The sequence below is a fragment of the Fringilla coelebs genome, assembly GCF_963513975.1.
Source record: "Fringilla coelebs genome assembly, chromosome: 3".
Taxonomy (NCBI): domain Eukaryota; kingdom Metazoa; phylum Chordata; class Aves; order Passeriformes; family Fringillidae; genus Fringilla; species Fringilla coelebs.
Genome location: NC_140030.1, coordinates 74,584,884 through 74,611,836, shown reverse-complemented (window position 1 = coordinate 74,611,836; position 26,953 = coordinate 74,584,884). Strand labels below are relative to the sequence as shown.

Below are 26,953 nucleotides of genomic sequence, written 5' to 3'. Positions count from 1 at the left end.
GTGGATGCCCCATCCCTGGAAGTGTCCAAGGCCATGTTGAATGGGGCTCGGAGCAACCCACTCTAGTGGAAGGCATCCCTGTGTGTGCAAAGGGGGTTGGAGCTGGATGGTCTTTAAGGTTCTTTCAACCCAAACTATTCTGTGGCTCATCCTGGTTTCTAGATTTCTATAATTTCAGAGTGCCTTATATCTGTTTGGTGGGGGGTTATGTTGTTTGTTTGGTTGTTTTTTTTCCCTAAAGCCTCAAAGAGCTCTACTAAGAATCTTGTCTTCTGTTTACACTTTGGCATCTTTCTGCAGTCTTGTTCCTGGCTGTTTCCCAATTTAATTATGAAATCTTATGGAAAATGTTTTGCAGGGTGGAGGTTGGTTGCATTTTGCTTGTGTTTTACTATTTAAAGCATGCTAGATGTGATAGGAGAAGTAAGAAAGTGTTTTCTACTGGCTGATCAGAGAGATGATAAATAATTCTATCAGTGCAACTCATAATCCCATTGGCCTTCAGTTCCTTGATTGTTGCTCAGCTGAGGAGCCAATGTGTCTGCTTAGTTGGTTCTCTCAAGAAAGGTATTCCATGTTTCTGATGATTCTGTTTGTGTCATTTTGTAATGGAGTTATCAGAATTCCAAGCAGTTTTCTAAATGTGACCCTTGTAAATTTTTAGTGACCGTAGTGGTTTTTACTTTGTTCTTTTCTGTTTTGCTGGCTTCCAGATTTCTGAGCTGATACAGGATGGCTCTGAAAATAGTCACTAAACTTTAGAAGTTAAAGTCAGTTTAGAAACCATTCTTATGGGTATTTGTGCAATTGGAAATGTTTATTTCATCATTATCTGCAAACCAATATAAGCCACGTATCATGGGCTTATACAGAAGGTTTCAACTTTGTTTAATGTGCCTAAGAGTCATAATCAAGCATGAGAAAGGTGATGCATATGGATGAATATAGTGTCTGATGCAATAAATGAGCATCAAAGTTGCGTGATTAATGTGAGCACTGTTTTAAGTGGCAGTGCTCTTCCAAAGGTTTGCTTGTTTTTACCTAATCATTGTATGAGGTAGATCTTTGTCTGAATTTCTGGACCTAAGGGGAAGAGATTCCTGCTAGCAACCTTTGAAGTTAGGACTGAATAAAAATGCTATCAGTTCCAGGTGGCTTCAGAGGAATCTGGTTATCTTGGTCAGTGTGGCCACCAAGAAAAGCTGGTGTTTGGTTCCTGCAATGACAGATGATGCATGAGGTTATAACTGCAAGGGTGGGTGGTTGAGTTGCTGTTGATTATTTTGCCCTTTGGAATTCAAGGCACTTGCCTTCAGGAATGCTTAGTGGCTGGGGGCAGAGGAAGGGACGTATAAACGCTGTCATTTCATTTTCGGTTCCCAGCTAGGAAAGATGGTAACTGGTTCTGCCAACAGTGCCCTGGTGGGAACCAGCACCTTAGGAGGTCGAAACATTACTTCACATTTGAGCCAGTGAAGTACATCTTCACGCCATTACTGCTCCAGTGTTCAGCATCAGGTGATCCATCTCCAGCTCTAGGTTTTGAATTATTTGATAAATCTTCTATTTTGTACATTTAGTTACATTATTATTATTTGCCCTTTTTTTGGAACACGTAGGAGCATGGTAAACGGCACATACATTTACGGCTCCTCTGCAAACTTCTGTTCCTTGTGAAAACTAACAACTTTTGATCATTATTGAACCTGTGATTAACACACAAGAACAAGTTCTTTCTTATTGCGTGTCACCTTGAAGTCTTGAAGAATTCCTGCTAAATGATCTTGTGATGTCCAGCTTGGAAGTCTAGGTGTTCAGCTAGATCATCCTTCCTCATATACGTCTTGGTTGCTTGGGGGAAAAACAAAGAGATTTGTGAAGCATGATTTCATTTTCCATTACATTTATCTAGTTGTCTCCTGACTTGTGTTTCTCATAATTTTAGCCAATTTTTCTGGTATAAAGTTAAAATTATTCCGCAGTTACAGCAATGTTTCTTTAGAGCTTTAAAAAAAAAAAAAAGAAAACCAAAAAGGAACTGAACTCTCTTAATTTCTCTGTATTCTTTCTAGACAAAGAAAGTATCCATATTTTAGTTATTTTTTTCATTTTTCCTTTTTATCAATAAGTATGACTTAAGCAATTATGAAAAATTTGGACACGTAGAATGTTAATCTAGAATCATAAGGACTTGAAGGAATTATTTTTCTGCATCTTTTGTGTAAACATTTAGGATTAACCTTAGACTTAATGAAAATAGGTCTTTCACTTGTGTAGAAAGCCGTGTCTGTGTAACACTAGCTTTGGAATAATCTTCACCTTGGTTCTTATTTTACTCTATTTTAACAATGAGAGCAATGCATGCTTTTGCTGCCAAAACAAAAGAGTTGAAAAGGAGGAGGGGAAAAAAAGGAGGAAGCTGTATGTTCAATATCAAAGCAACTTGGGGGGTGAAGTTAGAAAAATGATGTTAAAATTAAGTCTGTGCTCTGTTGAAAACGTACTTAGCACTCTCCTAAGTGACTTGCAGAGAAAAACGGCACCGTTTGCTGCAATAGATTAATGACAAGTAATAGTCTTACATGATAAGAGACAATTTAAAGGTTTCTGATACTAACATTTGGACTGATTTGTGTGGTGTCTTGTAAAGTGGAGCATGTGGATGACACAACAGCATGGCTTGAATAGATGCTTCCATTCTTGTATCTTGGTATTTGTTGGTATCTGTCTTGCAATAAGTTCACTGTTAACAGTCCTTTCAAAATGTAGCAGAACACTTTTGAGAAAGATGTTTTATGAACAAAATTGCATGGTTTTGCACTAGACTTAAATATTGGCTCTGTCAATTCTAAAATACTTATGTCTGCTTTACTTGTTTATGTAAAGCTAAAGATACTCTCCGTTCCTTTACACTGGCTCCTTTACAGTCCTAATGAATGTAAAAAACCATTTCTATTCCTTTTTCTTGTAATCTGCAATTTACCTTGTTTCACTGGGGTACAGTGCTCTTTTTAAAAGCAAAATACAAAGAGGTATTAAGAACAACGTGTGCAAAAGTGCAAATAAGTATTTCTTATTAGAAGGGGACTAGAGCAAACTTCTAAAGTATAAGTTTTGGTTAATGTATTTTTTTTTTAATTCAAACTTGCATCAAGACCAAATAGTCTTTGCTTCTAACAAAGCTTGCAGTTCTAAGAGGCCTACTATTAAACTTTTCATATGACTTCAATTGAATGGAACTATTCTCTTCATAATTGGTTTTTCTCCAGTTTGAAAATATGTAAAAGTAGAGGTTTACTTAGCCATGTAAAATTTTGATTAAAGTTTGTGGAGTGCTTAAGAGATCAAATATAAATTAACAAAATTAATGCCTCTTTCTCTGTAGGGTGCTGGTCAAGACAAACTTGGAATATATGTCAAGTCTGTTGTGAAAGGAGGTGCTGCAGACGTGGTTAGTAATATTCTTAATTCATCAATTTCAAAAGTAGCAAGAGCCTTTGGAAATGTTTGAAAATCCTTTGTTTACTAGTTTGTGTGAATGATTGATTGTTTTAATGGAGATCCTGCTAGCATTGGTGTATGAATTTTCTTCTCTTGAACACATATTTAGGATGGTCGTCTGGCCGCAGGGGATCAGTTGCTTAGTGTGGATGGTCGAAGTTTGGTGGGCCTGTCCCAGGAGAGGTACAGAATGCTTTCTTTGGTTGTTTTTATGCAAAGAAAATGTTAGCTTAATAATGTACCAAGATGGGCAGAAGCTCGGATAACCTTAGCAACAAGTTCAACTGTTTGTGTACTATTTTTCTCTTCTTTTCATACACTATGGGTTATCTATATAGAAGAAATTGTATTATACATTTGGATTTTGGTTTTGAACAATCTTTATTTAGGTCTAATTTTAAATACTTTGGCTTCTGACCTTTGAAGCAGAAACTGGGACTAAATAGTAGTTGTCAGTAAGTATTGTCTGTGTGCATAAGCCTATCTTCTTGTCATTGTCTTGTAATTTTTTTCAAAGTGATTTTAAGTATTAATCTGAAAAAGAGTGCTTTGTCAAGCAACAGATTACTGATAATAAGGGTAACTAAGTAATACAGTGCCTAATTTAATTTTGTTTTATTTGCTCTGCCTTTTTTTACAGGGCAGCAGAACTTATGACTAGGACAGGTTCTGTAGTAACACTCGAAGTAGCAAAACAAGGAGCAATTTACCATGGCCTGGCAACCCTGCTTAATCAGCCATCCCCAATGATGCAAAGAGGTAAAGATACTAATATTGATGTTAATGAAAACTCTGTAAGTCTGCCTTCTGCGTTCATAAGAATGCAGAAAATAGAATAATTTACAGTATCGTACCAAGTATTACTATAATATGAAGTCAGAAAATCAATTAATTGCACAGAAAAAAAATTCCTTCCTTATCACAAAATCATCTGGTTTTAAATACTGCTTGAAATTTTCCTAGTCTACTAATGAACAAATCCTTTGCACTTGTACCTTTCAAAAGTTAATTATGCATTTAAAAACAATTCTGATTTGAATTAATTTTTGTTTTAACAAACGGAATATAATTAATATAAAGGGAATTAAACTTAATGGCATTTTTTGTCCCTTTTAGAAGAGCTTCTCTCCTCTCAGAGTATGTCTTCTGTGTAACCACAGAGTGTAGTGTAACAAGTAGGAGATAAATAAATGTAAACAGAAGCCCTGGAATGTATTTTGCCATTGAATTTTAATTTTTTTTTAAACTAGAAATGTTGAAATGTATCTTCTTAAGTTTCAGTATCTGATCATAAGAAGTTCTTTCTAATGTTTTATCATCCTACTTCAGGGTACTAACAAAAGACATATTAAAGTCCAATATAAAATACTGTTGTAAAGGAAATAATTTTGTTAATGAAGACATTTTCTACATACAGTGTACTACCAGTGTAGGAAAGAATGGGTTAAAAGAACAAATCCTTATTATCACAGTTGACAACACCATCCCAGATGCCATATGTCTCAGTCATCCAGAGACCTTTCAGAATAACATATTTAGTTTTTCCAATTGTTGTGGTACCTTGTCAGAAGTTCTTTTGAAGAACACAGATGGAGGGAATTCTGTAGATTTGACAGAAGACTGGGATTGCATATATGAAAAAAATAAAGATTTTTAAATCTAGCATTTTCTTTACTGGGAACTTAATTTTTTAAATATAAGCTCAAGGTAGCTCTGGTTTGAAAAAAAATACGCTAGGCAGTAGTTAAGTGAAAAGGAGAAACTGCATATCCAATTGTTACAGTTTCTGACCGCCGTGGCTCAGGTAAACCCCGACCAAAGAGTGAAGGTTTTGAGCTGTATAACAATTCCACGCAAAATGGATCACCTGAGAGTCCTCAGCTGCCGTGGACGGAGTACAGTGAACCAAAGAAGCTGCCAGGGGATGACAGATTGATGAAGAACAGGGCCGATCACCGTTCCAGTCCCAATGTAGCAAGTAAGAAAAGTTATCCTTCTTTTGGGAATAGATTCCTCCTCCAGTAGTTTTAGAGGCTATTGTATTCAAAAGGGGGTGACTGTTTTTAAAAATGGATTAAGTTTAAAATACCAGTGTAGTGGTAACATTTGGAGCAAGCTTCTTGCTAGAACTACTTAAAGACGAAATAGTTGTTAGTTTGTGAATACTGTTACTTTATTAAGTCCTTATTAAGGTCTGTAAATTATTATTAACAGTCATGTAAATGCTTCCTTTAACTTTCCAACAGATCAGCCTCCAAGCCCTGGGGGAAAGAATGCTTATGCATCTGGAACTACCACCAAAATAACCTCAGTCTCTACTGGAAATCTTTGTACAGAGGTCAGAAATGGCAAGCAAAATGCTGGCTATTAAACTTTATCTATTAGTAGTGTCAGTGGGCTTGAGTCAAAGCAGTGTCTTACTGAACTCTTTGACTACAGTGCTGGTGCTTGTGACTGGGTGGGGTTTTGCTTATTACAGCTAATGAAAGGTTTGGAAAGTTTTCAATTATTTCATTAAATTTTGTTCGTGAAGTTGTCCTTGTGATTTCTTATGTTTGTACAATGTTGCATACTCACTTTGAGACCATAAAAACATGAGTCATAGTCACAGTTATATTTGATACTAGGCAACCTCTTCATCTCCTGTCCCAAATGAGTAATGCTCTTAGGAGCCAAAAGAAAATATTTGGAAAAAGCATGTTTAGAACAATCTTTTATACAGATCTATGTGAGTAGACAATCCTACCTTATTTTTTTCTCCCTTTTCCAGGAACAGATTCTGCCACCGCGACCTGAAGCTTATCCCATCCCAACACAGACCTATACTAGAGAATATTTCACATTCCCAGCTTCAAAGTCTCAGGATCGAATGGGTCCAGCTCAGAGTCAGTGGCCAAGTTATGAAGAAAAACCACAGCTTCAGGCAGAAAGTAATCATTCTATCAATACTACCATGCAGGTGAGAAGTAATTTTTTTCAATATGAGGAAACAAATCGGAAAGAAACTGCTTTTCCATTCCTGGACTGCTAGAGACTTTTTTCAGAATAGTCAGTTCTCTACAGCTATACCATGAGATGGGAACAACTATACTTTTGCCAAGGTGGGCTTGGGTTCAGGAACCCTGTGGTTTGGGGTTTTTTTTCTTTTCATTTTGCCTTTTTTCCCCCTTCCTTTCACAGAATTTGTTACCATGTTCTGCAGACCTGTTATCTGGGATATTTTAATCCCCCTGTTGGAGATAATGGGGTGCAATGGGGTTCATCTTGTAAAAGGTTTTGTGGCTTTCTGAAAAGCAAACTAAATCTCCATTCTTCCAAGAAGGTTTATGTGGAAAAATTTTTGCCTGAAGAATGTGTTATTTAAGTGATAAAGTATTGAAATTGAAATAAAACAGTTCTTTGAGACCTATCCAAGGTGTTCACTGAAACACATTCCCTGTTCCTAGTTAAAAAAAGAAATATATAATTTCAAATAATATCTATTATCAAAGTGTAGATGCATCTTGACATGGAATGACCATTGTGCTTTTAGAAATTCAAACACAGTGTTGTTCTGCTCCTGCTAGTGAGAACTTCACTCAAATCCATACGGGAAATTAAACCTAGATCTACTAAATCTAGTTACTGGATGATCTTCTTTCTCTAATCCACCAGACTTAAAAATATAGAGCTTTTTTTTTTTTTTTTTTTTTTCATTTGTGCTGTTTCTTAATTAGCGATAGGAGCAGAACCTTACACCAGGCTTATCTTTTACTTTTGGAAAAGTGTCATGTAAATTATATTGAGATTCTGTCTAAGTAAGCAAAGAAAGAATTGTTTATAGGTTGTTCACACATGCATGAGCAAGTGAATTCAGTAAAAAGTCACTTTTATTTTAGTGGCTTTTTAGTATTATAGAGATTGAATTCTCATTATTTGGGCTGTAAAAAAAAAGATGCTTTGCTCAAAGTAGGATGGTAATTCTGAAAGGGGATGCTGCAAGTTGAACAACTTAGGCAAATAGATGCAGAAATATTTTACTGAATTTCCATGCTAAACTCTTCCACATTTCATGATTTTATCTCACTTAACCTTTGCTGCATAGTTAACATCTACATGCTTCCTGTCAGTGATGGGAGAAGGGGAGGTGGGTGTCTCCAGAGAATGGTTCCTACCCATTTGTCTTAACTGAATTCTGATACAATTATGATAATTGTTGCCTGGACATGCATCTCTCCCCTGCTTAAAACAAACTTAAGCGAGTAGCTGAGATGAGGTGGTTAAAACTGGTAAAGATGAAGCCCATCTATTAAAGTTGTTGACAGAACTGAATTTGAGCTATAGCCTTAAGGCTGAAGGCAGGGCTGAAAAGGATTTTGCTAAAGCAAAATAGAAGGTTTTACTTCTTCCTAGCACTGAAAGTGTTAATAGTTTTTCCCTGCCAGACTATAGTTCTTATAAGTTGAAAATTAGAAGAAAACAGAAGAAAAACTTCTACAAAAGTAAAAAAATAATCTTTAATCTTTGCAGAGAGAACTGTGCTTGTAAAAAAAGCTGCTAAATGCCTGTTTTCTATTCTGAAAGCATTAGCAAACTTTGACTAGGTGCATCTTTACAGCAAATCTACCACAAATAACTGTGTGTTCAGCTCTGTAGGACTAATAGAGCATAAAAAATACACTTGTTCCTCTCAAAGAAGGCATTCTTTAGAGGTCATGGTTAAGGTCATTGATGAAGGAAAATAAAAGGAGTTTGCTTTGTTAGTCTTCTCTCAGTTGTTGATAATTGGTGCATTATGTGTTCAGTGCTTAGCAGTTCCTAACATTCAAAGTATGAATATTTGCTTCAAGAAAATCATTAACAGATTTGATAATCCTGTTAAATTAAAGTGTTCCTTTTCAGGTGGTTGTTCAGTGCAATGGGACCCAGAGGTTCTATAGAAAAAGACTTGGTGTTGCACTAAAGTGACAAAAATCTCAGACCATTATACTCATGTTCCAGGAGCAGGTAGAATTAGATTGCCTGCCTGGATTCTGTACCCTGAATTGTGTTAGTAATGGGAGCTTCCTGCAGGGCATCTCTCCTGTTAATGGAGGAGGGTAGGCAGAGGCGCTCTTCTCTCTGTCTGTAGCCTTTGTGTTTGCTTTCCCAATAGGAAAGATGCTCAGTGAAGCCAGTTAAGTCTGAATGGCAGAGCTGGTATGACTGAGCTGCTGCTCAGAGCCACCAGGACTCTCATACTCACACGTGGGGGAGGGGTTGTCAGGGATGGTCCTGAGAAACTGCGTGAGCTGGGGAGGTTTTCGGCTTAAACTCCATTTGGCATTCATCATTCCTCCCAGTCCAGTTATCAGGCAGTTCTGAGGAGCTTGCTAAGACTTCCATCTCTTGAATGAGTTAAGAAGACTGAGAAAAATATTTTATTGTTGGTTTTGGGAAACCTACTGGGTATGGAAATGCTGAAATTCATTAAAAGTACTTATTTTCAGTAATAACAATGTGTTTTGTAAGCCATTTTCAAATATGCTTTAATGTGGATGGACTGTGATACACATGCCTTGTTTAATATTTTTCAGCGTGTAGCTCATTCCCAGGAAGAGCTCAGAGACAAAGTTTTCCAGCCAGAGAGGAATCGTTTGGAAGTTGTTATACGGAAGGATGTGGAGTACATTGATCGGAAGTCAGACAGCGACCAGTGGATGAATTCATCTGTGGATTCTAGCACATCTAGCCAGGAACATCTGAACCATTCCTCCAAACCAGTGTCACCTGGTTCTTGTTTAACTAAAAGTGGACCTGGCCGTTGGAAAACTCCAGCCACTAGCCAGCCGACTCCAGTGGCCATTTCCCAGCCCATCAGAACAGATCTTCCCCCTCCACCACCACCTCCTCCAGTGCATTATGCTGCTGAATTTGATGAACTACAAATGGATTTGCCTCTGCCTCCACCACCTCCTCCAAATCAGATAGGAGCACAAGCATCCTCCCAGGTAGCTGCTGCTGAGCGTAAAAAAAGAGAAGAGCATCAGAGGTGGTATGAAAAGGAAAAAGCACGTTTGGAAGAAGAACGAGAAAGGAAACGTCGTGAGCAGGAGAGGAAGCTGGGCCAAATGCGTTCTCAGCCACTAATTCCTGCTCAGCCTGTGGTTCCTCCTGTCTCCCTTCAACAAGTGAAATCAGAAAAGCCCTCAACTTTGCAGAGGTCTCAAGAAACAGTTATTCGAGAGCTGCAGCCCCAACAGCAGCCGCGGACTATTGAGCGGAGAGATCTGCAGTACATTACTATCAGCAAGGAAGAACTGTCCTCTGGTGATAGCCTCTCTCCAGATCCATGGAAACGGGATGCGAAGGAGAAGCTGGAGAAGCAGCAACAGATGCACATTGTGGACATGCTGAGTAAAGAGATTCAGGACCTTCAGAACAAACCTGATCGTACAGCGGAAGAAAACGACCGCCTCCGCAAACTCATGCTTGAGTGGCAGTTCCAAAAGCGACTGCAAGAATCAAAGCAAAAGGATGAAGATGACGATGAAGAGGAGGATGATGAGGTGGATACTATGCTCATCATGCAGCGACTGGAGGCAGAAAGAAGAGCAAGGGTAAAATCCTTTAAAAAGAAATACTGTAAATTTCTGGCTTGGTGGGTTTTTATGCTTTTTGAGTATTTTGGTGTTCTTAGAGAGTAAAGGAAGATGACACTTTCTTAAATGGCTTGAATGTTAAAATTAATAACTTAGAGTGTTTTCATTAGTTAAGTAATGTATTGTGGAAAAGCTACCTTTTATAGAATTCAGTTTAGCAATTGAATTTACTTTTCTGGTTTTGGGGAGAGAAAAGTTTCCTTTGGATAAAGGTTTTTTGCCATGTGCCTAGAGTATGGTTAGAAGGTAAAATATGGCAGAAATTTGCTTGCAGAAAGGTAAGCAAAAACATTTGAAATAACAAAAGTTTGTGGGAGAATCAGGAATAAAAATAGTGTGATTTCTCCCCCCCTCCCCAGTGTATTTACCTCTAAAAGTTTTTATTTATAGTCTTGGGTCATGAACACAAGACACTGAATGCATACTGTTTCCAGGGAGTCGTGAGCTGAACACACATTCCAACTTGCTGGTCTGATACAGCTGCTACCTCTACCTTTACCCACCCCTCAGTGCTGACCTCAGCAGTGGAGGGGGCATTGCTTGAGCTGTGTGGTTTTGGGTGGTGTAATAGCTAATACACCCTGTCTAGAGCTCCAACTCCTACAGGCCTGGATTTTTCATGGTGTCCAGTTTAATCAGCATCTGAGGTTTGCTTACCTTAGCTTCACTTCTGTGAAAGCTCATAATATATGTAATAAGATAATACAACTGAATAGTATGGTGAAATTTTTAACCACTTGCTGGTGGCTGTTGTCTCCCAAGACTCTGATAAATCTACTGTTATTGAGAAGTGTCTATAGTAAAATCTGTTCTTTCCTGAATAACAGCATGGATTCCAAAATTACATTCCAATAGCTATGCTTTTCCAGGCTTAAAATTTAGCTCTGTAATATGTTCAGTGTCTTCTGTGTGTTTGTCTTGAAAAGTTGACTTAATTCTGTGATAAGCAGTGTTTAATTCCTGAGAAATGTTTGGACATGCTTGTTTTGACATTCAGAAATAGCTAGTGGCTTGAGTAGGATTTGAGTTCACGATTGTTTTGGCAGCTTCATTTCCTAAACTTACTCTTCTCATATTCGCTGCAGTCTGCATTGCTTTCCTTTTTTTCCCTTATGCCTAACTTTATTACTGTGTAAAACAATAGATACCTCAAACTTGGAAACTGAAGAAAGAAAAAGCTAAATATGTATTTGGCAAACAGGTTTCCCTAAAGTCCAGCATTGCTAACAGGCAATTTTTGGCACATAGACAGTTACCTATGGGCATAAAAAATTCATGTATAACTGCCATTATAACAAACAGTGTCTTAAAAATTTTACTGTGGCAAGGCTAAGAAAGCCACGTGTTATTAAAAAAAACCCGCCAGTGCTATTGCATAACAATATTAGTCTTCTCTGCAAGTGCTGGCTTTAAAACACTGTTTGTGTATGAAGTTCTTCCAGCTTTTTGGAACATTTTGAAACTAAAAAATAACAGTTGTCTTGAACTGAATTCATGTTTTCATTTTGATTACATTTCGCTTTTAGAGATGCAGTTAAGTAGCATCTTTGCGGAACTACTGAGGTGGATTATTTGGATATTTTGGTTTATTTGTTTTAATTTCTGTATTTCACATTTATGTCCATTCAGTTCCTCATTCTAAAGCAGCCAACTAAACAAATAAAAGAAAATGCTTTTGAAATAGCACATATCTAACCTATCTTTATTTACGCTGTGCATCTTTCTTTTTTTCCCCTTTCTTACTACCTGCAGCAGACTGCTGTGCCAGCAATCTCTGTTCTAGATTTGGTATGTTTGTTTCTTTCTCTTCAATATCTCTTTCCCATTTCAGTTCCTTATTATTATTACTAATAACAGCCCTATGTGCTTTGGATGATGATTTTGTATCTTTGGGTGTTCAGAGATCATTATGATACTGTAAGCAGTAAGTTATCTGCAAGCATGCATTTGAATGTTTTCAGATATGGTGATTCCTTTCCCTGTGTTTCCTTCCTCTTAGATGTTGTGTTCTGCTTGCAGACTTGATTTGTTTGTTGCAGCAGTGATCTAACATAAAACTGTATCTGCTGATTTGTGCAATTTTGTTTACAAAATCTTACTAATAACTTTGAATGAACAGTCTGTGAGGTAAGATTGCTTCCTTTCCCTTTCGTACCCATGCAGGTTTTAGAAGAGCTCTAAGAACACTTCCTTTACAGTTTGATGCAGCATACTTCTTCAGCACATCCTGACACCCTGTTGCTTGCAGGTGTTACAGGTGTTTGGTTTTGGCACATTAACATAAAAATGGATTGTAAACTCAGAAATCACTTCCAAACTGATATTTCCAAGTTGGTTGCATAAACATGCAATCATTATATTACAATATAATTTCAGTTTCAATTGGTTAATACTATTCTCTTGCATCTAAAACATGACAGGCTTTCAAACTGGAGCAGTAATTGCTATGACTCCAGCTAATTTTGTATTTTATTGCACTGACTGGGCATGGAAAAGGAGTTTTGTAGCCTTCCAGAGCAGAAATACATCCCCTTCAAAGTCAATTCCTGTGTAATTAGTGTACCAGTTCTGAAGAAAGGGAATGTTAGTAAAATTTAATTTGTGCTGCTTGGAAAAACTGTCAATTTGTCAGTTCAAAATATGGATTTGAATATTCAGCACTGCCTTGTGAAAAAAAAATTGCCTTTTAAAATGCATACTTCTGGTAACTTATAAAATCTAAGGTGCTCAGTTTTGTATCTGTGTGTTACGTGAGCGTTAAACGGTTTACAGCAGTGGAACAGGTGAAGTAGTTCAACTTTTTGAATTTAAGGACAAGCCAGGAGTCATGGATTTTTCAGACTTAGGATCTTATCAGTATTTTCTACATACTACCTATATTTTTTTGCTCAAACCTTGATTCCTGGAGCTGCAGCTAGATAGATAAAGTACGTTTCCAAACAGACTGCAAACATCTGGATCTTTCAGTGACAGGAGGTTGGTGAAGGCAGATGGTATCACCAGCTTGAAAAATGGATTAGACAAATGCATAGACATCACGCCTGCAAACAGCTGCTCAGAGGATTAGACAAGACTGTACCAGCTGACATCTCTAGTAGTATGCTAAATGCCAGGGGAATGCTAGAAGAAAAGGCCAGGCTCATGTACAGCTCTTTTTGCCATGGTCAGAGATAGCAGAATACTGGGCTAGATGGAAGCATGGCCTAAATCAGTTGATGATTTATGATGTTCATAGATTTAGCTTTAAAAAAGGCACCAAGTAAATTATAAAATAGTTGAACACTATACCCAGCAAATACCACTTTTTCATAATTTCATTATTTTTATCCCATTCCCATGACTTTCGAGACATAAATGCATCTAAACAATGCCACTTCATATACCCAAGTAATTGCTACTTTGTTTCTAAAAAAAACCCAAAACCAACAAAACTTAGTCATGTTTTTGCTTTTTTTTGTATGTCTAGGGTGAGCATTGTTGATAGCTGTTCTGCTAATTACAAGGCTGAAGGAAGGCGATGAACAGTTAATACAAGAATTGTCAGCTTAGATAGTGTTTGTTTTTTAAATTCCCCAGGCCCTGTGAGATCTGACATCGCTTTTTAGCTGTCATTAAATAAATAGATATAAATTTAAAATTCTCCTGGAGAATCTTTTAGAGTATTCTAAGCAGTGCTTGGAGAAATGAATGTTTTCTGAAATTTGAGACTTCCTGGATTTGAGAATGGCCCGCCAGTCCTGTGAATATCTTTAAATTCCTGATAGGATCAGCCCACTGACCCCTTTACCAGGAGCAGTAGCTCAGAAGAAATGTGGACTTCTCTGCCCTCCTAGGTGTAGGAGTAGTGCTGCGAGTGTATGTTGGCAATAGGGAGACAAAGTTGTGTGGCTGAGCAAATGGTTGGCACTTTGCAGTAGAGCTGGGTCAAAGCAGGGGAAAAGAATTGGTGCTTTGTGCTCAGCTGCTTTGCTCAGTTACAGCTGGGAGAATGCTTTTCTCCATCATTCTGGCTGTATGAATTAGTTGTTCTTCCCTGTTAAAATATGAACACGTGGCTTTGGATGAGATAATGGAAGTACAGTAAATCAGGTAAAAACATGACTTTTGAACAAGAGAAAAACTGATTGGGATAGAGAAGCATCCAATCAAAATACTCAACCTGGGAATCTTACAACCCTCTCACTAGAAGTGGGATGCAAAGCTGATTTTCCTTTGCATCTTGAAAATTTGGGGTGAAGTTAGAACTGGGTACTGTTGTACACACAGAATTACAGACACAATTTCCTTCAAGTGCTCTTGCATACCTCATCATCCCACTGTTCCCAGCCTTCATCTGAGAATGTTCCAAAATAGAAACTAGTTAGTGATCATCAAGAAATGAAATGCCATCTCTTAAAAGTTTCTGTATTCTCACTTCTGCCTTCCATACAATTTTTAGCCATTTTCCTATAGGTATTATGTTTAGAATAGCCTCTGACCTGAATACAGTTGTCTTCACATTTCTTACGATTCAGATGCTGTCCATCAAAGGCTTATATGCTGTTAGCTTTAAGGAATCATGCAAAGTTTGGATTGTGCCCAATTTTCCTATCTGTGCAGAATCATATGCATATATAAACCAGTTTTGTCTCTTGGACATGAGTTGTTCTTGTGAGCTGTTTCATCCCAGTAGTCAAAAGTTTTCTTTCCTTCACTCTCTGCTTTTTTCAAAACCCATCTGCTGCAGATACAGTGGGAGATTTTATTTCCTGAGACTATTTGCAGACTTGCTGAATGAGCCTGTAACTTTAAATGGATTGACCCTTTGACTAATGAGTCATGATTTTCCAGTGCTTAAATTCTAATCCAGAATGAAAAAAAACAATTGACTGCTGGAGCTGTGGACTTTTGGTTCCAAGTATTTAATTTCATTTTACTGTACCTATGAGACTCTGGTTGTTGAAGCTCTTTGGAACATGAGTTACCTTGGTCTTCTACTGGGGGTTCATACATGACTGCTAAAAATGTCTCCCTGTGTAATTTGTGTTTTTATGTATGTAGTTCTGTGCACCTCTATTTTGCTTTTTTTTTCCTTAGGGATTTTAGGCAAGCCAGTGTAACAAAGCATACTCGTAATGACTGGAAATTATATTGATGGATCTGTAGCATAGCATTTTCTGCTGAATGAGTTATTTTTAGATGCCAGTATTTAGTTACATTTTTGACCCATCTTGCCCATGTGAGTTACCAATTAAAATTGTGTCTCTGTTAGTTACAGGATGAAGAACGCAGACGGCAGCAACAATTGGAAGAAATGCGGAAACGAGAAGCAGAAGACAGGGCCAGGCAGGAAGAAGAACGCAGACAGCAAGAGGAGGAGCGGACCAGGAGAGAGGCTGAAGAAAAGGTTGTGGTCTTCTGAGTGCCACAGGGGTTCTTGCAGGCCTTTCCTCTTCAGCCTGGCCAGTATCAGCTCAGTGTTGGGTCAGCAGGGTTTAAACACAGTAGCCCTGGTGATAAGGATCATGGCCCAAGGCTTCAGTTTGCCTATCCAAACCAAAAAGGAATTAAACACACAGCCCATTCCTGCTGGCTGGAGTTGACTGGTATTGCAGAAATAATAGTACTGCGGGCTTAGTACCTGATGGTTTTTAGCAGGGGCTCTTACCTTCAGAGCCTTTCTGAAAATTATGGAAGAAATCAGGTATTTCCTGTTTCCCTTCAGCTCCCATCATAAATTGCATACCTTTTTTATTATGGCTCAGTTAGTGCTATTGGGTTTTCCTGTGTCCCAGTCGATGGCACTTACATATTTCTGTAGTATTTTATAATATATATACAGAGAGAAGTATGAAATATGATCCATATTGTTTTTTATGTTTGGACTGTGGGAGGGAAGTGGTTTCTACAAAGCAAGTAAATAATTTCAGCAGATGAGTGTGCAGTCAAATTATAAAAATTCAAGGTTGTAGGGTTCTGTTGAAACATTATACATGAATATGAGAAGCTTTACTGATAAAGCTAGAAGACAAAGCAACTTATTTGACTCAGCATGTTTCTTAACACCTTTTTGTTCCTAGAGAAAGCAGTTCCTTCTGTTCAGTTTGCTTTGTTAATAACACTGACTTCAGAAAGAAGGCTAGCTTTTAAAGTTGTTCATCTCGGGAGATTGAGCAAATACATTTTAAAAGCCCCCAAACTTTAGATACATTAACTTTGTTCATTTATTTTTCAGGCTTTGTTTAATTGTTTCCCATAAACAGTATGGTTTGAGGAGTGGAAGAGGTGGTAATAAGAGAAGTGAGGAAGGTGTATCTGGAGTGCGGAAAGTTTTTAAAAGTAGTCTGTAGGGATCTTAAAAAATGCAACCAAGAGAAAACAGGTGTGGCTTTCTTAACTTCTGACAATGATGCAGCCAAATGACATTTGGATCATACTTGAAAGAGTTTTCACTGACAGATGTTGACTGAGATACTTCACCAACTCAGAACTCAATACCATCAGAAAATCAGAAAAATGGTTTTAGATAGTAGTACAAAGGAGATGAGTTTCATGTCTTCGCTGCAGATGAACAAGATCAGATGTATTTATTATTTTTTCAGGGTAACTGACTCACTGTTGGACAGATAAGCATTAAGGTGGATTTTTTTAAAACCTGTGGATTAAAACCAGACATGATGGTTATTTCAAATGTCATGTATTCCCAGAAGAAATTATTCCATGCTTATACTCAAAGGGTTTTGTAATGTACATACAGGTCTCAAATACACCTTGTTTTATCAAACTACTGAATAAACCCTTGTATTAATTTACAATGTGTCTGAGACAAGAGCTGAACAGAATAAAATGTTATTTAGTTTAAAAAACAGAACAGTCTTAAAGAGGAAGAATACATAGAAGATATTTCATGACCTTTTAAATGGTCAGTAGCCTCATATAAATATCATTAGCATAGTTTCTGTTTTAAATGCCTTTTAACAGTACTTGTTTGATGCCTGTTTTGGAAAAGTTCTTTGTAATAATTTTTTTGTGTGAAAGTAGTTTTCGTGGTGTTGATACTAGAAACTTTGTTAGGAGTCATCTATTCCAAGGCTCTCTTGACTAATTTACATTGTACAAGCATGAAACAAAATTATGAAGTTCCTTTTTTAAGGTGGTAGTTAATTTTAGTTATATTCCTCTCCCACAGATTCTGTACAGCTTTAGTAAATCTGCACCTTATTAACTGTATTTACAGTTTGAGTAATAAATGTTGGTATGCCCTTAGTTTACACAGGCAGTTGCTTTACTGACCACAGGCAGTGGTAAATCTGTAAATTACAGCTACATTGTGTTACTGGATGGCTGCTGGTTTTTTGCAAATGTGACAGTTCAACCACTGGCCACACACCAGTGCACCCATGAAAATCATTGAGTCTTAGTAGTAAATATTGTTTGTAGGAGTCCATATAGATGCCCTGCTTATAGCCAGAGAAGGAGACAAAAAAGATTGACAGAAAATGTTTGTAGCTCAGTGATGGAAAGCTTAAATTTCATGGATTGAAATGTCTGACCACTGTGTTTCTGTTTCCTCTGGGCTTTCAGAGGCGCCAGGAAGAGGAGTATTACAGTCGCTTAGAGGCTGAAAGGCGCAGGCAGCACGATGAAGCCGAACGAAGATTGCTGGAACCTGATGAGCCTGGTCTGTACAGACCTCCACTTCCACGGGAATATGAACTCCCATCCCCAACCCCTTCATCTAACGCTCCTCCTCCCCCACCTCAGCGAAACACCTCTTACCTCAAAACACAGGTCCTCTCCCCTGACACGATTTATACTGCCAAGTTTGTTGCTTACAATGATGATGATGATGAGGAGGAGGATTCCAATCTAGCAGGTCAGGATAAGTACTCCAGCACAAGAAAATCTTATGGTGACTTTCTTCCTGCCACCCTTAAGCCACAGCAGCCCTCCCGCCAGCCTCGCCCAGTTTCAGATGGCATCTTTCTTTCCAACTCATTCCAGTCATCTCCTGTCAATGCCAACAGTACTACTGTCAAAAAAAGCCAGCCCCTGCCCCCATCAAACAAACCAAGTTTCATCCATGCCAGCAGCTCTAAAGGTAGAAACAATGAAATAAGTCATCTCTACAAAACTGTCCTTGTATTTTCAACTCCAGGGCTCTAGATTGAATCACTTATTTTGTGATTTCCGCCTTCCTTAATCACTATTTTCACTCTGGTGATCTAACTTAAATCTTGATATTAATATGAATCCTTCAATTTTTAATTATTTTGATCTCTCAAATTTTCTTGCTCTTTACCCAAACTTTTCAAAAGCAAAAATTCCATCTTTCATGTATGAATCAGAAATTATTTTAACTGCTACTCAATCAGTTTGAAGTACTGTTGGTTTTGGCTTTCACTCTGTATCTCTAAGTGATTTGTTTTGTATGACTGACTGCTGTTTACTCAGAACATCTGGAAGTGTACCTTTCTTGAACACAGGAAATCTCTCCTAATGGGTTCATGGACAGAACTTATCTTCTGCTTTGTTGTTGGTACCAGGGTTCTCTCTCTTTTAATAGTGTGTGCAAATGGCTTTAAAAATTACATTTGTAGATGTAGATCTTAAATACGCAAGCACGAAGAGAAATACAAGTCTTACAGTTAGTTTCATGTATTAGGCAGCATTCCTGAAATTCTGGTTTGTACAGTGCAGTTTCCTTGCAGAGAGACAAAAATCCAAATTTCATCTTAGTACTGTTTGCTTTACTCCTTCCCTTCTACACTTCTATGTTTCTTTGACTCCTCATCTTGTTGTTGTGTAACTCCAAGCCAACCATAATGAAGTTTAATTTCAGTTAGAGTTCTAGCTGCCAGTAACTTCAGCACCATATTTTACTTGCAAAGTACTAGTTGAACTATACTCCTGAATTCAAAGCTAATTCAGTCCAAAGTCTGGGGATTTTTTTTTAAACTGCTGCTGTATAGGAGAAATCTTCTATACTTGATTCTTTGAGTATGTCTCACTCTGATAAGATTGCACTTTATTGATATAATACTTTGTCTTTAAACAGCAGCATCTGCTGGTGCTTCTACCTTTGTTTTCTTCTATGTTCTTTTGAAGGTGGTGGCCATGACGTTCTACTAGTTTATTCTTTTTACTTACACTGGCAGTTAACAAGTGCCTGACAACCAACTCTATGTGATCAATTCATCCTTTCAAAATGATAAAGGTTGCAAGTCACCTGAGATACTAAGGGAAGGTGTTTATGCTGGCTTCTAGCTGAATGGACAGCTTGTTTGGTGGACTCAAGTCTTGGTAGCACAGGTGGAATCCTATAGTGTATTACATCCCTCATTGCTTTTTTTGGCCACCTAACAAAAAAAGTGAGGAAAATCGCTCACTTGCTTTATTCAGCAGTGTGCCCTGGGCATAGGGAGGATATGAGCCTCCAAATAGGTTCCCTTTATTAGAAACATTTCTAATCCAACTGCAATAATATGTGAATCTGATTTAGGATACATACAAGGCCACTGAACTGCTTGTCCACATCCTGTTCAGTTGAGGCTCAAGTCATCATTTTGCAGCAAGGAAAAATAGCATCCTTTCCTTTGCAGGTCAGGTTAGCTTCTGCTACCGTTGAACTGCTTCCAGTGCTGAAGAGAAGCTCTGCACTGTATTGTGTAGTTTTTAATATTACTGATGGGACAGTTTAGCTCAGTTATAATTACTGTCCCCCTGGTGCAGTTGATGATCAGTAGTTCCACTGTTTGTGGTCAGCACAGCACCCAAGTTGCATTAAAAAAAAAAAAAAAAGTGATCTCAGGATGCAGTAGTCTCTGTGGTAATAGCCTCTCTTCTGCAAACCCACTGTCACTCCGGTCTGGGTCTGTAATAGGTTCTGAATCTTAAAGGAAGGTGAGGGAACATTTTAGCTTTTGACTGTGTTTTCATTAGAGTGGAGTATAATTGTGGACACTACCTGCTGTGTACTACCATAATGCCTACTACTGTGCATGTGAAATCACTGATAAACCCACAGCCAATTTTGTACCAGGAGGACTTCAGCTTTTGAACACCAGATATCACAAAGAATTAAGAATATTCTGAAATGGCAGGCTTCTGACATGAAATATGGGTACTTTATGTCTGTACTTAATTTTTTTTTCTTTCAAAGGACTTTCTTTTTCTAGGAATTCTTATTTGAAACTGACTGTAATAAAATAAAATGTGCCTTCCATCACAGCATGTAGGCTTGCAAAAGCCTTTGCTTCCCTTCCCTATTTGGCACTTTGAAGGCTGTACATGTAATGAATTAGGCAACCCCAGAGCCATCAGTCACTAGTTGTCTGCACCACTCTCCCTGCCTCCCATCATCCACAACCCAGAATGCTATTTAGTATATATTTGCATTTCTAATTCTGCTTCCTGTTAATATTAATTGAAAAACGAATCTCAGGAAAGTGAAATGTTCTGTGGTATTGTTTGTGCACATTTGTTTTTCCTGGAAAACAATCAAAAGGACAATTTACAAAGATTTGATTAGGTTTTTGGTAACAGTTAAGGAATATTGTAGTATGATGCTTCGCCTTTAATAGCCTAATTCATAAACCATAGAACTAATTCTGAATACTCTTATTTCATAATTTTTAAAATAGCCATGAGAACAGGTTAACTTCACTTGATTGCTCAAGCTTCTATGAAGACTGCCTGCGTAACGTACAAAGCCGTTTGCACAAAATGCAGAATTCACTGTGCAGTTTGACCATCTCCCATCTCGCTGACTCTGTTACATTCCTGTCCTTTACAGCTCTTTCTTGTTCTGAGTGTTAACTCTAGTAAACCATGCTTCTGCAAATTTTGCTCTCATGCTTTCTTCCACTGGGTCTTAAAGACCATTGGGTCTGTCAGCTCACCGAGGAGAAAGTTAACACTGAAATGAAAACCGCTATCCAAATGCGAATGAAACCATGAGCCACATCTTGTGGATCCAGCCACAAGCTTTTCAAAGTAGGGAAGACAGTACTTACAGGAATCTAAGACTCACAACTGAGAGGAAAAAAAAATCTTTATATGCCTGGCATACCTAGTATGATTTGGTTTGCTGCAAATTCTTGGTGGAAAAAATTTGCCCCAGAACACATTAGCTAAATTGGCTTATGTGTTCTAGCCTCACTTAGAATTACTGAATATTTCTGAAAAGTTCGATGTACCAGTGGAAGAAGCAAACATCTCCTTTTGTACCAAAGAAGGTTCACAAGACATAACATGAATGATATTGAGATCAGAACTGTCTGAAGACAAATGTGAATAGTGTGATATGCTTCTTTTTACTCTTTTCCTGACAGTTATTAAGAGAATATGGTCTTAAGTATATAAATTAAATTTTTAAACTTCTGATTGGAAATAAAAGGTTTTGTCTTGTGACCTTTACAAGGAATTAATATAATGTGTAAAACCTGTGTGTTATATCAGCTTAAAGGTGCAGTGCTGCAAGACTTGAAATTTAAATTCAGGGGTGGGAGGAAAGGGCCATCTTCTGAGTGATGCAGTTTGTGTATCAGACTTAACAGGGGCTAAAATTTTGATTCTGCTGAATTGCAAAGATGTTATATACTAATCTTTGCTTACTTTTAGCCTGAGAAAGAGAGGAGCTACAGCTAACTTACTTCCTGTGAAGTTTGTCGCAGGGTAATCAAGAGTGTTGCTCTTTCTGTTGATCTCTTTGAACAGCTTCTAGTAGCTGTTTTACAATAAGGCATGGTAAGATAAAGACCATGATTTGGCATGTGCTGAATAATCTACACAAAATGGGTTTTGACTCAAAATTAGGAATTAATAAAACAGACTGTTTTAAGAGGGTTTGAATTTATTAGTACTGGAATTAAATATTCTAGAAGTCAGATGACCTCTGATTATTTATGGTTCTCATTTGAGATTGTTTCTTGAAAGAAGCACTGCACCTTTTTGAAGGAATACAGTATAAAACTTCTGTGTTGTAGCTGCTGTTCTTAAACTTACTTCTTTCTTTTGCATAAGGAATAAATTCATACGCTGGATCTACAGGAGCAGCTGCTGGGGAAGTTTATCGGGATCCACGAGACAAAAAATCTAAAAGGTGATATACAGGAGTCCATCAGCTTTTATACAGCTGACTTGGCTAGCTTCTGCAGTATTTTCTGTTGTCATCGTTGCATCTCTGGGGGCTACTCCAGAGTTCTGCTGTTGGCTCTGTTATGGGTTACTACAAAACACAACTAAGTTCTCTCCACAAGTCCTTAGATGATCTGAAGCACTGCTGAACAGCAATGAGTTTTGGCACTACAAGTAAACAAAATGATCACTGTAAATGAGCAACTTCAGCTGGTTTAGATGTATTTATAAATCTGAACAGTATCTCTCCCGTGGGATTCTTTAAAAACTTGTAATAAGCATAAAAGACTTAAGCTGTATATATATCTTATACAGGCTTTACCATGTAGCATACTGATGATAGGACAAGAAAAGGTTTGTCTTCCAGTGCTTTTTCTTAGAAATGTGCCACCACAGAAAACTGCTTTAGTTTAGCCAAAGCAGTAATGCTGTGCTAACACAGGCAGAGCCTTAGTTTATAACCTGCTATTCATGTTGGAAATTGGCAAGCATTTCCATTTATTTTGACATGCAATTAGTGGTCAAGTCATGAATTTCTCTTAAGTGATAGCACGATGTCAGAGTTTAAGGTATGTGTGAGGAACAAAACCTTTCAGAACACAGAATGGAGACTGCTTTGCTGTAGTCAAAGAAGCTGTCATTACATGTCATCAAGAATGATTGTATTTAAGACTCTTGTAGATGAGAATTATAAAAAATAGTTTTTGTTTCCTTTCCAGTCAAGATGCAGATTTACCTGGAGCACCAGAAAACCTGACGTTCAGGGAACGCCAGCGACTTTTTTCACAGGGTCAAGATGTATCCAATAAAGTAAAAGCTTCTAGGAAACTAATGGAACTGGAAAATGAGCTGAACACAAAATAAGATTAAAGCACCTTAACAGATGTAATGGATGATCTCCAAATTGAGGGATTGAGATTGGGGGCACACTACTAAGTATGAACAGAAAATGAATGTTTTCTGAAAGGAGTGACTTTGATTCCTCTATATCTAAGACTGTTAATTAAGACTTAGAGATGTTGCAATAGCAAGAAAACTGATTACTTTGCCAGGAGCTTGTGGTTTATACAATGAAAGCACTGTAAATTTTTAAAGATATGAATCACGTGAAGGTAACTTTTTTTCTGTTTTGGGGGTAAAGTTCTTTTGCACCAGACCAAGTAGCACTTGTCAAAGATAAGTTCTGTTTCCTGGTGTTTTACAGACACACTTTTGTTTTAGCTGCTGAGCAGAGGGAGTGAGAATAGCTTGAACTGCCTAAACTAAACTGTGCACTAGAAATTAGTATTTTAGGTTGTTTGACAAGAACCCAATGTCTGGGCCACCTTAAATAAGGTTTCATATGCAAGTGTGACATACTGTATGTATGGTGTTCATAGAAGGATAAGCATATCAATACAGATCTTACCATTACTTAGTACTGGCATAACACACATTCTCTAGATAAAATCTTGGAATAAAAATGTCTCTATTCCTATGTATTTGTTGGGTCTAAAATGGATGCCTAAGATTTTATCTGTAGTTATGGAGAAGTTTGCATTGTTGTATCCCCACTATTTGTGCTTCAAACTTCGAAAAAATGTGAAGATAACAACCTTTGGATAACTGTTTCATTAAAAATTACATAAGCAATAGATAGTAGGCTACACTTAGTGGCCCTTCATCAGCTAGGACCAAAACGTTAGTAGTGTGTTAAAGGCAAGGATTACAGTTAAAAGGTGAGCAGAACACGTGGGTATGTTTTCTGAGAAATGTGTATTAGAAGTTATTGGGCAATTAGGCCTGGAACAGTATTGATAAGTCTGTTATTATCAGTTCAGCAATAGTTTTTTTTTTCTATGGAGATATCAACTGGGATATTAGAGAAGAAGACTGAAGTGCAAAGCATCAAATACAGTACTGCAGTCTGGAAGTGGGAACGTTCATAAGGTCATTAACAGAGCTGGTGTGCTAGCAAGGAACCATCCCTGCTCCTGCTGAGGAAGCAATGCTAGTGAGCTCCCATTCTGTCTAGCTGGCTTTACTGACATCCTATTACAGTTGTGCTGAAAGCCTTTTTGGCAGTTCAAGCTATTTTTTCACACTGTTATAGCCTTATTTAATTTTTAATTGTTAATCTTTTTCCTCCCACTATTTCCTCAGCTATGCTTATGTGGCTGATGATGTTGGGAATAAGGACCTCATCAGAGTCTTTCTCATTGTGTGATGTTAAGACAATATATATTGTGATTCCAAACAAATTTTCTATTTGACAAAGCCCTTTACTGGCTTTAGATGATTTTTTTTTTCCTGTATCATACTGTTCTCTTATAAATATATATTTAGGGATTTGTGCACACTTCCAAATACAAAGGGGTAGACTTTCACTGCCTTAGGAAAGAAATCACTTTTAATAAGAGTTGTATGATAAATAAATGCAAGTTAATGAAAATTGGAGTGTAAATATTTTTTACATATTTCAGGTTTCTTATTTGAAAGTGTGCTTTTACCGTTTCACCTGTTAAATATGAAGTAGAAGATTAAACTGGTTCAAAGTGTTAATGAAGGATCTGCATGCTTGCTATGTCTGTTCATCAGCAAAAGCAAGCCTCTCCCAATTTATCTTGAGAACACTAGCAGCCTTACAGTGACAAATTTTTCTTGAAGAAAAAAACTTATGCTGTGGCTGAATTACTGTTGCTGCTAGACTCTGAAAAAGGCTTAGCAAAAAAATACCTATAACCTTCAGTTGAGTGGATTTGGCCTCTATTGGGCATTCAGGTCAAGTGTGAATATGTGTAAAAGTGCTTTTCATATTTGTCTGTGCATTATTTGAAAAAAGAACATCAAAACTGCTGTAGTTTCCCATTTCTACTGTATTTCACTTGCAACCTATTTTTAATAAAGTTTGTATTGTATTTAACTTTGCATTTAATGTTTTTTGTATTCTTCTTTAATTCTGCATTCCTAACAACATTATCATAAACCAGAGGGGCTCTTAATATGTTTTGCCTTGCCTGTCCTCTTAAAATGTATTTATGAGTAAAGTCAGTGTATCTCATGTGAAAACTTCAAATTAATTTTACATGGAGAATCAACAAAGGCTGACCTTCACTAATCAGAGAGGAAAAATTCTTAGCCTGTTTGATACCTATAGTGCTGACATGAAGGAAGTGATTTTTACAGCTTAACCAGCAGTTTAGGAAGTAGTAAATACCAGTGGTGTCGATTATACAGACTAGTCACATCGTGTCTGTAAGTTCTTCAAGTGCAAAGTTGTTTTTCTAACAGCAAAGAGGAACCTAGAACATGGCATCTTTTGGAAAAGTAAATAGTGTATGCCGAGTCTCCATTGGGATTGCTGTGGTTAATGGGAGTCAGCAGTTCAAATTCTGCTTGGGGAGGGAGCCTGGCCCCAGTGAAGTGCTGTAGATGCTTTCTGCTGCAGCTGTACATCTGCTGAAGATGTGCGCCTATAATCTCAAAAGAACACAACTTATAATTTTGAATGTAGACTGTCTAGACTTGAAGAAAATGGAAACAATCCATTGCTCTTCTGTATGTGAGTCCCTCAGTCTAAACAAAAGAGCCAGTACAAACAGAAAGTGGTGTATTTGAGTCTGTAGTTATTGCAGCTGTGAACTTTGTCATAGAAACTTTTATTTCTAGAGCAAACTATTCCACGGGTTATGAGAGAAACTGTGTCATGTGCAGTAGTAATGCCTTCAGGTCAGGTTTGCTCACTGAGCACACTAGTGTGATACTGTTGGGCATTGCAGCACCTGCTTTGCTTTAGGGGCATGAGGTGTCAACCTTGGCAGCACAGCTCTTGGTGTTTTTACTGATGATGGCCCTTAGAGTGCTAACTGTGTGAAGTTATATTTGCATATGCAGTCATCTCTCTACAAAACAAATAATTTAAAATTGTGTTAAATTCTCCCTTCTGCACCTGTCATGCATATATACTGTTTTTCAACTCCTTTAGGTAGTCTGTACTACAGTCTTGCTGGGATTTGAGGAAAAGGCAATGAAATGAAGATGTTGACCAAGTCCATAGTATGCATCCTGTTCCCTGAAATAATAAGCAATATACTTGATCATACAGATTGCTGTTTGTATGTCAAGCAATGAGTACACAAGTAGCAGAATAAACAAGACTGTTCTTTACCTCCTTATTCAACTAGATAACACAAAACATAGTGCTAGTAAAAATGAGCTTCAGCAATAACAGTCTTAAAACACATGCAGTGACTCATGTATGTGATAAGAATTGGCTCTTCCTCCTGTTTTGTCAAATGATACTGCTGTCTCAGGGTCAGTTACTGGTTGTGTGTTCCAGAAGGCAAAGCCTCACGGGCTAAAAATTTGGAGTTGGCTGACTTCTTTCCCAGCTGTAATAGCAGGTAAATTTAATGAGACCACAGTGCAATACACCTGCTCAGAGAATCTCAGTTTTTTGGTACTGACAGGTGCTCAGAACTCAACTACAGTAATGTACAATGAGATATTTACAGCTTCACCAAAAAATGTTTACAGGCTGTGTGCAGTACAGCAGTCTCAAGTTAACATCTGCTGAGTGTGGAGAATGTCACCTCACAGTGGTGAGGTGGGGACGTCCCCAAAATGGGACATACGGCAGCATCTCTCTGTGTTTGGCAGAAGAGGGATAATGGCCTTCTTCCTGGGCTTTTCCTCCAAATGCTTTTCTACCCATTCTGCATTTTGGAATGTTGTAA

At 37.7% G+C, this 26,953-nt stretch overlaps 1 protein-coding gene across 15 annotated transcripts in view; it reads left to right on the top strand.

The window, feature by feature from the left end:
* AFDN (afadin, adherens junction formation factor) overlaps positions 1-25,147 on the top strand; it is a 115,213-nt gene extending 90,066 nt beyond the window's left edge. For 5 of the 15 annotated variants that reach the window (XM_084203589.1, XM_084203583.1, XM_084203594.1 and 2 more), the window contains 12 exons: positions 3,386-3,451; positions 3,611-3,684; positions 4,142-4,260; positions 5,285-5,479; positions 5,748-5,839; positions 6,272-6,460; positions 9,057-10,079; positions 11,874-11,909; positions 15,373-15,507; positions 17,685-17,976; positions 22,125-22,203; positions 22,958-25,147. In XM_084203589.1, the coding sequence (XP_084059715.1) occupies positions 3,386-3,451; positions 3,611-3,684; positions 4,142-4,260; positions 5,285-5,479; positions 5,748-5,839; positions 6,272-6,460; positions 9,057-10,079; positions 11,874-11,909; positions 15,373-15,507; positions 17,685-17,976; positions 22,125-22,203; positions 22,958-23,102 (2,445 nt within the window). In that variant the 3' untranslated portion in view covers positions 23,103-25,147. The other 10 variants (XM_084203584.1, XM_084203595.1, XM_084203592.1 and 7 more) reach the window with 6 other exon arrangements.
* Positions 25,148-26,953: the final 1,806 nt, after the last annotated feature.